Here is an 11,366-nt window from a genome sequence, read left to right as displayed (position 1 = left end):
CGGAAGCGCTCGCGCCGCCGCAGCCGCCGCGCGCGGCACCGCCGCTATGTTCCTAACGGTGGCGGCGCGTAAGTGGCGCCGCGGCGAGGGGCAGGGGGCGTGGGACGGCGCTGGGGGCGGCCGCGCGGCCACGGGCGGCGGTCCCGTCCCCTCCCGTCCCGGCCTTCCCGGCCCGGCCTGGTCCGTCCTTCGCGTGCCGTCCCCGCGGGGCCYGCGCCGGGACTACATTTCCCAGCGCGCCGCGCGGCGCTGGAGGAGGCGGGAGGGAGGGAGGAGCCGCCATGATGGCGGTGGGCGCGAGGCGGCGGGGCGGGCAGCGGGAGCCTCTGGAGCCGCCGCCCGTTATGGGCGCGTTGGGAGAGCTGGTCAGGGCAGCGTGAAACAGCCGCGCGCCCGCGCTGGGGCGACGCGCTGCGCTGCGCGTGCAACGCGTTACCTCCTGCCCCCAGGCAAACGTTAACGTGATGCTCCCTGTCCTCCCAGACCGTCCCTCTGCTCGTAAAAGTGAGCCTTGAAGGGGGGGGTTGCGGAAGGGTCTGTTTTCGGGGAGTTTCGGGTGCTTTTTTTGGTGTAGGGAAATAGGAGCCAGGTTGGCAGGAGAAGTAGATAGCRGCGTGCGTGCGCTGGCAGCGTGCGAGATGGCAGCGATAAGGGCCCGAGGTGGGAGAGCAGGGGGAAGCAGAAGTGGAGAGCGCTCGCGAGCGAGGTTAAGGAGCTCGGGGTCGGCTGGGAAAACAGGAAGCCAGCGGAGGGGGAGCGAGGGGCCCGCGCGAGGCCCTCGAGGCCTGGGCCCTTGGACGAGCACCGGCACAAGAGGACATGGCTAGGCACCAAGTGCTGGCCTGGCCGGGCCACAGAGTAACTTCCTGAGGTATCACGGGCCAGATTAGGGCACTGGCGAAAGTTGGAGCTAACCTGGCCRGAATAATTTCATCAGGAATCAGCACCCTGCTGTGGTTGGGTGCCTGGTTAAGCAGACGCCTGTGTTGGCACAAGACAGAGGTGGTTGTCAAGCAGCTGGGGAGGGTAGTGGTGGGCGTCAGACCTGCTCGAGGTGACTGAAACATTTGTGTGCTCAGTGTTGTGGCTTTGTATCGAAAGGCAGGTAGGCACTGGTGTGCTAGACACTGCCCCTGCACAGGCGCTTTTAAAGGCAGGATGATGAAAGAGCGAGCAGGCAGCTGGAAGTACACAGGTACAAGGACAAGGGGATTTTCTTTTGTGATAGATTGTGCAGAAAAGATTTACTATCTGGGCTACTACGAAGGCAGAGTGTGGAAAACTCTAATCTTTTATGTTGCATGTGCAGGAAACAAGATAAGATGATAACTGTTTCTTTTCTTTTTTTCCTCCCTCCTCATCATGCTGCAAAAACCAGTGGCCAAGAGCAAATCTAAGTAAGTGCTGTTTAACTGACCAGTTTTTGATTTCTGCRACCACCTGTATCCCAAAGTGCCTTAGCAAGAAATTGCACCTATCTGAAATGCTTTAAGTGAGGCAGACGCAGTCCTTACCTGCGGCTGCCTCCCCGTGTGCCCCGCTGCACGTCTGCGCGTCTCGCAGGGGAGCGCAGAGCGCCGGGTGCTCTAAYGGCAGCACAGGCAGCATTTGTCCTGCTACAGGGCAGCCGTGCGTGGCTCACGAGTAAAACCCAAAGGGTACAACTGCAGGGGAATCTGTGCACATCTCTGCTTTCAYGATTAAAGGGAGGCTATGGGGTAGTTTTTTACTCTTCCTCTTGTTTAGCTTTCTTGCTTTGTCAGCTGGAGAGGGCAACAGAGGTATATCCTGGGGCTCCTTGTCCTTCGTGGGTAGGATTTAATGGCAGGTGCTTTGAAAGTTGTTTTTCTGATAGATCGACTTGAGCTTAACGTGTGCATGTTGATGCTTGAGGAATGCAAGGGCAGCAGTCAGGATTGTGTGTGTTGGGTTTTGCTCTTCAGCTCAGGAGAGATGGTAGCGGGCCCTGGAAAAAAAGAAAGTAACCACAGTTCTTTGGCCTGGAAAGTAAAACGATGTGTTTAAGGGTTGGAAAGGAAGTATATCTGTGTCCAGCACGCTAACCGTCTTAGAGTTACAAAGCTAATGTGCTAAAGTGATAAATACCAATACTTTCCTCACTTCTGAGTCTCAGAAGTTGCTTTTTTTTTTTTTTTTTTTGCAACTATATAGTATTTGGTACTTCCCTAGGAATCCTGTGACCTTTGGTACTTTTTTTTTGAACATTTTAAAAATTGGCCCGAGGCAGAATTGGTACTGACCATTGCTGCTTTTAAAGAGATTTTTCCGCTACAGGATTCCCACATAATTGTTAGTGTTTGAAGTTAGGAATGTATTTTCCAAGCATGTGTCTGACAGAGAAGAGAGCAGTTCGACATCTCAGCATCCTGCCGTTACCTGCTTTGCAGAAATGAGCAGAGCAGAAGGTTTCCTTGAGGTCTTCCAGCCCCACTACCTGCTCCTCCTTTCTTTCCTCAGATGTTCTTTGGGAATAAGCCCTCCTCTTGCATTGTTTTTCTTTTGTACTCCTTTAGTTTTTCCTGAGTTTAGGAGTTTATCCTGAGTTAGGAGTTGTCCTGAGTTTATTCTTCAGCTTTCCGCTGTTCTTTTTCTCTTGCGCCCACATTTCTTTCTGGGCAGCACATTTCCAGAGCAAGGCATACTATTCAGACAGGACTCAGCCTGGGGTAATAAGCATTTTGAGGGCTGGTCATGCTGCTGCCACAAGCCCAGARAGGGGGAGCGCTGCACTGAGAGGCTTTGGGGAGTGGGTGAGGTGCAGGGCAAGGAGTCRAGGAGGGCAAGCAGCAGGGTAACAGGTTAACTGTGTCTCCCTGCGAGGCACAGGCGATGCCACAGAGCTCTGCTTCTCCCTTCTTGCAGCGCAGCTGCCTCTTCCTCTCTGCGTGTGGAAGTGACAGCCTGTTATCTGCAGCCCGAATGTCTCCAGCTACTGTCATCCTGCCCCTCTTCCCATTATCTCTTCAGCCACAGTGACTAGTTGTCCGATGARTTCTCTCTTTTTCCTGTCTTCCTTCTTGTCTTCCTTCTTTTTTCTCCCCTTTGTTTTGTAAAGGAGCTCCTTCCTTCTGGTCKTCCATCCTTTTTAGAACTTGTTTATTTAAATTTGATACTGAAATTTATGGTTTGTTATGGAAACAAACATGTTATGAAAACATGTTATGGAAAGCTTTACAGCTCCCATCCAGAACATCCATAAAGCTGCAAGGAACTGTACTGTGTGATCGTGCCACGGGGCTGATGTTAGAAGTTCCTACATTTGAGAGGGAGCCGTGGCCAGGGCTGCGTGCGTGGTCGTTGACACAGAGCTGTTCCGTGTGGCTGCAGGTACGTGCTGGTGAGGATGGCCAGCGCGGCGGAGACCGGCTACTGCTTCAACGTCCGGAGGCTCCGGCTGCAGGAGAAGCTGGTCCTGCTCAGATACGATCCGCTYGGTAAGAGCTCGGGTTCCTTTGTAYGAGCGTCGCTGACGGTGCGGTGTAAAAGCCTTGAATGCAGCAGAGCTTTTCCACCCTGAACAGAATATGTCATACCATGTTTCATACTCGGGTGACTGCGCAGTGACAGCCTGCTTTATGACATTCCAGTGGGAAGTAGACATTGCCCTCATTTTACAGATTGTGGCACTGAAACAAAGTAGTGACTTGCCCAAGACATCACGGTGCCTTTRGTGACAGTCATGCCACATGTCAGTGGCAAAGCAGAGCGACACAGGAGGCCTTTCATTGCATTTCTTTGTGTGGTTTGCTGTGCCGTGTCACTCGAATGGGCGGCCTCGACACGTGCATCAATAGACACGCTCTGCGAGGCTGCCGTGGGTCCTCCAGAGAGGAAACTTTGACCATCACTCACAAAATGGATTCTTTTAGATACAAACACCAGTCCTCCCTTTTYCCTTTCCCGCAAATGATAATGTCCCAAGTGCCTGTTCTTTCTTGTTCCTCTGGTCCTTGCAAACTTTCTCACTCCAGGAATGGTTTGGTGGGGGCTTGTCACACTTGCCGAGAGTGCCTCTGGCTCACAAAGCCTTTTGAAACATGGCTCAGAACCCCAGTTTCTGGGGTAGGACCCAGGCTGTCGCTAACATCTTAAAAAAAAAAAAAAAAAAAAGCTAATTTGGGGAAACTTAAATAGAGTGGAAATAGCGCAGGCGAGTTAATTGCAAAGAAGGATTATTTATGTCTAGGGCATAAAGCTGCTCCAGGTGTATGACATAAAGCATGACCAGTGGTTATATGGTTCAGTTTTCTGCTTTTAATGTTGTGACCAACCTTTTATGTTCTGATCTAATAGGACAGGAGCTATACATCAGGTGAGACTAACTCCCAAAGAAGCAGCATGATTGCATCCATGTTAATGCTGACCAAAGGGGTTGCTCTTCCRAACTTTTCTGAACTTCACACGGAATGAGATCTGAGATCACTGGGATTATGCTCTTGAATTAGAGAACAAGTTTAAATTATTTCTCCCTTTAATACACAAAAAAAATGTGTGAAATGGTCCTCCAGAATTTTCTGTTTTAGGAATGCAAGGAGGATTTGGAGTTTACACTATGCAGTAGTTTACTGTAGAACATGGTGTGAGCTGTTCAAGTCAGTGAAATTAGAAATAATGAAAACAAAAGAAATCTCTGATTTTCTTTGTAGCCCATACTAGGAGCCAAGTGATGCATGTGTGAAGGAAAGTAAATTAGGGCCTAGGTATCAGCTTGCATCAGGACTATGTTAGGAAGCGTTTTCACTTGGCACATGTTTTCCCTTTGTGCCTTGTACTTTTTTTTGGCGGGGGGGAACAAAAAAAGGGCCATTGCAGAATGAGGCTTTTTAGTGAAGTAGTGGCAGCAGTGCAGAAGTTTCACTACCTCATAACTGCACCAGAATGCTTAGTAAGTTGTGGTATTTCTTAAAGTGAAACTTATGTGGGGGAAATATTTCTCTTTTGTGGATTCTCTGTGTATAGCTTTCAATAGAAATAATACAGTGAGGTTTGGTTGGAGCTTTGTAAATCTGTGTGTTGGTTCCTCTGCAGTCATGCATCAGCTATACCTGACCTGTAAGTGGTTAACTTGGTTAACATCATCGTCAGGTGTTGGAGGCAGGCTCGGTGGGTAGCTTATTGAGAAGTTCACGTGGCCTTTGGTTAACTTTTGGTACCTAGGACCAAACAGGTCCAGGTTGAAACCTGTAATTGTTGGGACTCTGAAGTCAAACAGTAGTAGAATGTGGAGAAAAACTATTTTTATCCCTATATTGAAGATCTCTGACTCAGAATAGTCACAGGGGGCAGCTGCTGAATATTTTGAGGCACTTAGCTTTCCGAAATTTATTTTTCAGAGGTAAAATGGACCTCTTGAGAACTAAAAATTACATGTGGTGATGTGAAAACACTGCTAAACTCCTTCAAGAGTTGGTTGACRAGAGCACCGTGCCAGTCACAGCTGCTCTATGTTCATTTCAGCAGCCACGCCAGTCAGGAGAAAGGGACGTGGGCTCGTTGAATTGCACCTGAACTCTTGAGGTTTCTTAACAAATTGCTCTTTTTGTCTCTGTTGGCCCCTCTCCAGCAAAACAGCGCGTCCTCTTCACCGAGAAGAGGAAGATCCGCTCGATGTGAACAGCGACTGGACTTGATTTGCGCGCGAGGAGGGCACGGCTGGAGGGAGCAGCGGCCGAAGGCTGATTCAGAAATCCTSCAGCATGGGCTGAAATGAGAGGAAATGAACTGGGATCACCGTCTCCTGTGACTTGAGAGCCATTGTGAATAAAACAATGTAGAGAGAGAAAATTCTTAATGTCTGGACATAGATCATCACAGTAACATTTATTTATCTTTTGAGTTATTTTTACAGTCCTCAATTAAAAAAAAATTAAATAGCAAATCCCATTGTCTGTATTTTCCATTGTGAAAGAGGCTGTAATCTTCAAAGGAACTATTGTTTTATAAGGCAATAAAAATTAACATTTTCCACAGCAGGAATTCAATGGCAGGACTGCAAGTTGTTCTAACCTACCGGCCACAAATTCAACAGTAGTGACCACACATTGGTGTCATTCCTTGGAGGGCTGGTGTTGTAGCAGTTCCTTCCTGGGTAAGGAAGGAACAAGGGGAACCTGGTAAAATAAGATGAGCTTTTGCAGAAGTTGGAACCAGAGTCAAAAGGTTGTTACAGCAAGTCAGGTAAGTTGGCCATATTTTGTATTTCTGCATTTTTGTCAAGTGTGAAGATAGCAGATTGTCACATTAGTTTTCTGATCACTTCTGCTGGTGTTTTTTCTTGAAATATCTCACGTTTAGAGCAACATGGCTAGAACGGTTTTTATAAAGCCTAGCCTAGAAGTGCTCTCGCACTTGGCCCCATGCAGGAGCCCTCCCCAAGACTGGCAGAACGGGGCACAGTGCTCAGGCCCATCCGGGGGGATGACAGTATCTTATTAACAGTTAAATTAAATTAAATTAACARTTTCTTATCTCTCTAGTAAGAAAGAAGGCCCTGCATGCAGCAGAGGAGAAGCTCTGTGCACTTAGGGGAATAATGCTGTCTCAGATCAGATAAAATCAGTACATTGAGCTRGACAATGTCGATTAGAAAAGGTCCTGAGGCAAGTCCTTCCTGTAAGGATATGAAGATTGTGTTCCTGGGGCCTGGACGCTCACTGATGCAACGCAGTTAGACTTCCTGATCATTTCCTCCATGGATAATTYGGGATAGTAAGCCAGGTAGAAGGCCAGCGCTCCCACAAAACTATCTCCAGCTCCCTAGAATAAAATAACAAACAAGTTTAAGTTTATTCAGAGAGGGAAGCAGTTTACTAGAAACATAACTTCACTCGCAGAGGGGAGCAGTTTACTAGAAACACAAAAGTTGCGGCACTTTTTGCTGGAATCAAGAAATGCTGCAGGAGTTGAGTCCATTTCCCTATTCTACACCTGGGAACTTGTGGGGTGCAAAACTAGTGCCACACTACTGCCTTGCCTTTCCTCCAAATGTTGAATCAGGTACACACTATAACGTGGCTTAAACTTCAAGGAAAAAAAGAAGAAAAGAAATACAAGTGTTTTCCAGCTCAGTTAACACATCGGTGTAAACGCTGCTTTTGAAACTTCCTGTTGTTGGAGTGCCTGATTCTGATTTCTCAACCTCTTCCATTAAATCTATTTTTTTTTCTCATTTAACTTCTGTTTTTCATAAAGGGCAATCATAGACAGGAGAGAGAAAAGGGGAAAAAATAAGCCATGTGGCTTGCGGTGTCTGCCGGTTCCTCGCTGCAGGACGATGCATTTTGGTGCCTCCCAAGTTTGGCAGCTCTCATTAGGGTGAGTGCCCAGTCCGGAGGTCTGTGCAGGGYGTCACATTCAAAGCCCTCATTCCCGGGGAGGCTCTGCCGCCTGTGCCGAGGGGTCACGGGAGAGGAAGGAAAGCGTCACCCGGCCTGATCTCCAGGCATGAGGGCCCTCTGGAGCAGCGGCTCCCSGGCCTCCTTGCCGCCTCCGTGTGTCCCATCGCCCTCGGCAAGAGCTTCCTCCGACGCCTTCCTAACGGCAGCTCCGTCCTGCTGCTCTGCAGCCTCGTTTGCACGACTGGCAAAACCCGCCGCGCTTTACCTGCCTCTGCGCCACCTCCGTGTCCTTCGTGCACACTCCAGCGTGCGCAGCGCCCTCCTTCCCCCCGCTCCCTCGCACGSGTCGTGATTTCCAACGCTGGACTGGCAAGGATTCCTGCTGCTGCGCTGAAGCTCCTTCTGAGGGTCCCTTATCCTTTCAATACCATACTTTTGCACCAGTAAAACACCAGCTCTGCTGAGCGCAGGGTGATAACTACCGATTTCACTCAAGAACCAGCACGTGGACTGTATCCCCCTGCACTTTATCTCCCCGGTGGTTCTCACTACCAGGGCTACCCGGCGGCCGCCAGCACCGGTTATCAGCCCGGGCGCCTGCCTGGGCTGCAGCTGCGGCCGCAGCTGCTCCAACAGCTCCCAGCCCTGCAAACACGAGCAGCAGCTGGAGGTTTTATCAGGTTCTGAGGGGCTTTTGTCTCTCCTCCGCCTTGCCCAGCGCTCCCACAGGCAGGTGACCGCGAGTTAAGCGGTGCCAGCGTCTCCTGTGTGACACACACGGCAAAAATCTCAGGCCCGGCTCGRGGTTGGCAGCGCGTGTGATTAATCACCGAGGCTCTTGTGCTGCTGCTGCACACGGAGGCGAAACACGAGCAGGCCGAGCCCTTGCACTGCAGGCCTAGCAGGAAAAGCAACGTCACCTTCCACGCCAAGTATTTCTCATGAAGCGATCACCGGATCAAGGAAGACACCGGGCATCATTTCAGTGAGCAGGGCCCCTAGTGCCTGGTGTCACATGGCCTGAACTCTATTTGCCAGCAGCACAGGACAGAATATTATCCTTTTGACTTTACTTTCACAGGACAGAATATTATCCTTTTGACCTTTTTAATTTTTATTTTTTGAGATACCTACCTACGACCCCACGTAATTTGTACACTGTTCTCTATCAGAGGACAAAACTGTAACTACACTGACGAGCACCCTTGTCCCAGCTCGCGTGGCAGCGGGATGGGCTTCCCGAGGTTCTCCCTTCACAGCTACRGTGCCTCTCTGCTCGGGGGTGATGCTCTGAAGATGTGAAACTGCTGCTGAGCTCCGGCTCAGCGCTGAACAATGCTAAATGACTTAAAAAAAAGGAAAAGGGATCAAGAGCAGACTTCCATGCGGAATGGAAGAAAACAGCTTCCTACTTACATTTTTTTGCAATTTTATTGCAAACTTACCCTGCAATCTTTGCTTTCCATACATAGTCTGAGCTAGTCAGACCTTATAAAGAACACCTACTATAGACCCCAAGAGAATCCCAGATTCAGGCTTTGATAAGCAAACCTTTACTGTGTCTATGGTATGGAGTGTCCTCAGCACAGGAGCTCCTGCATGGAAAACAGCTGCCTGTATGAGGCTCATTTGGCAGACGCCCGATTCGGCCCCGCTTCTGCTCCGTGCAGACACCAACTGCCCAACGGGACCTCACGGGCAAGGGCAGAACTGATCTGGCTCCAAGGCTGGCTGCAATAMGAACCATTTTCAGCCCACAAAAGCAGACCTTTCCTCTTGGTATTGTGGATTAAAGTACGTGGGGTTTGTTAAAAGGTCACTGCAGAACAGAAGGAACAACCTCTTAGAGCAAATAGAGATTATTCAGACTCTGCACTGGCAAACAGTAGTTTTATGCTTAGCTGTTTCAAAACCTGCTATAAATCCAAATACAACTTTGCAAAAGTAACGAGTTTTGAAAATGACCCATAAGATGCATTTCTTCTACTCACAAGCGRACACAGAATGGATACTACAGTCCTAATATTTTGCATTCTTCAGCCTTTATCTTCCAGAAATCCTAATACTTTGCAGACTTTGAGATAAYCCTCATACCACAGAGTGCCTGGGGACAATTCGTTTTGTAACTACAAAAATATAACTTATTTAACTTTTCTTTAAAGCAAGAGATGCTTGATTTTATGAAATAAAATAATGAACTACATAAAAATATGGTCTGATACAGTGTAGCAATTTCTAAAATGTAAATGTGGCAGTTTTAACTAAGTTTTATGTTTTTTCGGTCGTTTTCAAGACCTATTTATATTCTGTGCCACTAGTCTGGAAGGTCCRTGTTTTCCTCTGTGTCTGGAAAGGGGCATTTTTGTTTATCACAATCCAGCACCGATCAAGATCCTGTACCTCTAGAGAAGCGAAAACCCACGGAAACACTTCTATTTATCACTTCTATTTATACCTTAGCTTTTGTTAGTCCTGATTTGTCAGAAGCCGGATCACAACTTTAGTCTAACTATTTTTATACGCCGCCGCCCCGAGCAGCTTTTTAAGGAAAGTGCTTTGTAAGTGGAAACTGTATTGTTCAATGGTGCCAGTTGCAGCAAGAAAAGCATTTTTCTATCCGTCACACTCAGAGTAATAGGATGCATTTCCCTTGCACCATAAGGGAACTTGTCCGCCAGCAGAGGCAGGGCCGCGGGGCTGCATCCCGGCCGCGCTGCCCTTCCTGGGTGCCTTCCCGCTCCCTCTTCCCGCTCATCCTGCTCTCCCGGCAGAGCAATGGCAGGGATTCGGGCTCCCAAGGCCTGGCACTGATACCCAACCTCAGGAAGCCTGGCTGGGGTGATTTTCAGGAAGTCACAGCTCATGCACATCCTACGGATTCCACTCAACAGGCGGTAAGAGCCTGTTAACACCTCCTCAGAGAAATGGTGCACCGCAYGGCAGCGCGACACAAGCACCAGCCTTGCCTCTAAGCTCTTCATTTAGTGGATAAAACAAAACACTGACCCAAAYATCATGGGGAAGTGCACTCTAACGTAGAGTCAGGAACGTTTCACGCCACAACATTCGCATCAGCGCAAGAGGAAACGAAGCCTGCGGATCACTCGGGTTTATTTAGACTCGCGGTCTAAATAGAGGGCACTGAGGACACGGCTCTCTCGGAGGAGCTGGGCCTTGCAGAACTTCTCCTCTGTGGACATCACCCCATAGCACGCAGTGTGGGGCTGTGCCAGGAGGGCAACGCGGCCCGGCCCCGGCACCCTGCCCCACACCAACATCCTCGAGCAGAGGCGGCCGGCGGCTCTCCCGGGAAGCGGGAAGGCCGGCGTCTCCCTGCAGGAATCACCGGGCTTGGATGTGAGGTTGCGGGTGGCAGCAGCTCCAGGCTGCAGAACACCCTTGTGCCAACAGCGTCTGTGTTGCAGCTAGGGGAGAATTTCAGACAAATGCCCAGGGAGCGAGTGAAATATCCTTTGGTAGCAGTGGCTGAATCAGCTACACAGCTTTTCCTTTGGGCCTTTTTCACAATTTCCTTCTCTCTAAAACAGCCCGTGTTTATCCTCTATGTGCCAGAGAGGTTTTTTTCCTTGGAAAATGTTACCTTTTGGGTTTTTTTTGTTGACTTTCACATTCATTTGTCCATGTTACACTTTTTGATTGATTTTTTTGGCGCTTAACCTATTTTCTCCTTTTTTGTGCTTTCATTTCACCGGACATAGATTCTGGCAATTGGAGTTAGGGCTCAAATGACACTAGCACCACTATGCTCAAATTAATCTCTAAGCTTTCAGCCTAGCAAYGCCTAAACCAAGCAAAGGTGTCTGAGGTTCCTGATGCTGCTTGGAAAGACTCATGGATTTGCAGCTGCCAAAGGAAATACACAGTGAAAATCCAGAAGGGTCTGTGGCCTTCTGCTTCACCTTTGCCTTTCCCAATCCCATATGGAAGGTGTCCCATGCCCATGTCTAGGTGCTCCATCCAGGTGAAGAGCTGGTCCTTCCTGGTAGC

At 49.1% G+C, this 11,366-nt stretch overlaps 2 protein-coding genes across 3 annotated transcripts in view; one reads left to right on the top strand and one right to left on the bottom strand.

Moving 5' to 3' along the window:
• The first annotated feature begins 14 nt into the window (after positions 1 to 14).
• Positions 15 to 5,988, top strand: MRPL33 (mitochondrial ribosomal protein L33). Of its 2 annotated transcripts, none has more exons than XM_026046246.1 (4): positions 15 to 68; positions 1,379 to 1,397; positions 3,349 to 3,455; positions 5,585 to 5,988. In XM_026046246.1, the coding sequence occupies exons 1-4, from the start codon at positions 47 to 49 to the stop codon at positions 5,632 to 5,634; spliced, it is 198 nt and encodes a 65-aa protein (XP_025902031.1). In that variant the 5' UTR covers positions 15 to 46; the 3' UTR covers positions 5,635 to 5,988. The 2 variants fall into 2 exon arrangements, with proteins under 2 accessions (XP_025902031.1, XP_025902030.1); XM_026046245.1 differs by lacking the exon at positions 15 to 68 and adding an exon at positions 322 to 504 and having other exon boundaries at positions 5,585 to 5,856.
• Positions 5,989 to 6,114: 126 nt separating this feature from the next.
• The window catches only part of RBKS (ribokinase), a 65,642-nt gene continuing 60,390 nt past the window's right edge, over positions 6,115 to 11,366 (bottom strand). The window contains exon 8 of the mRNA XM_026046244.1: positions 6,115 to 6,777. Coding sequence (XP_025902029.1) covers positions 6,604 to 6,777 — 174 coding nt within the window. The 3' untranslated portion in view covers positions 6,115 to 6,603. The remainder of the gene's footprint in view (positions 6,778 to 11,366) is intronic.

Source organism: Nothoprocta perdicaria, unplaced genomic scaffold, assembly GCF_003342845.1.
Source record: "Nothoprocta perdicaria isolate Ctin4 unplaced genomic scaffold, notPer1 scaffold_43, whole genome shotgun sequence".
NCBI lineage: Eukaryota > Metazoa > Chordata > Aves > Tinamiformes > Tinamidae > Nothoprocta > Nothoprocta perdicaria.
Note: the sequence above shows the minus strand (reverse complement) of the source record. Positions and strands in the feature narration are given on the sequence as shown.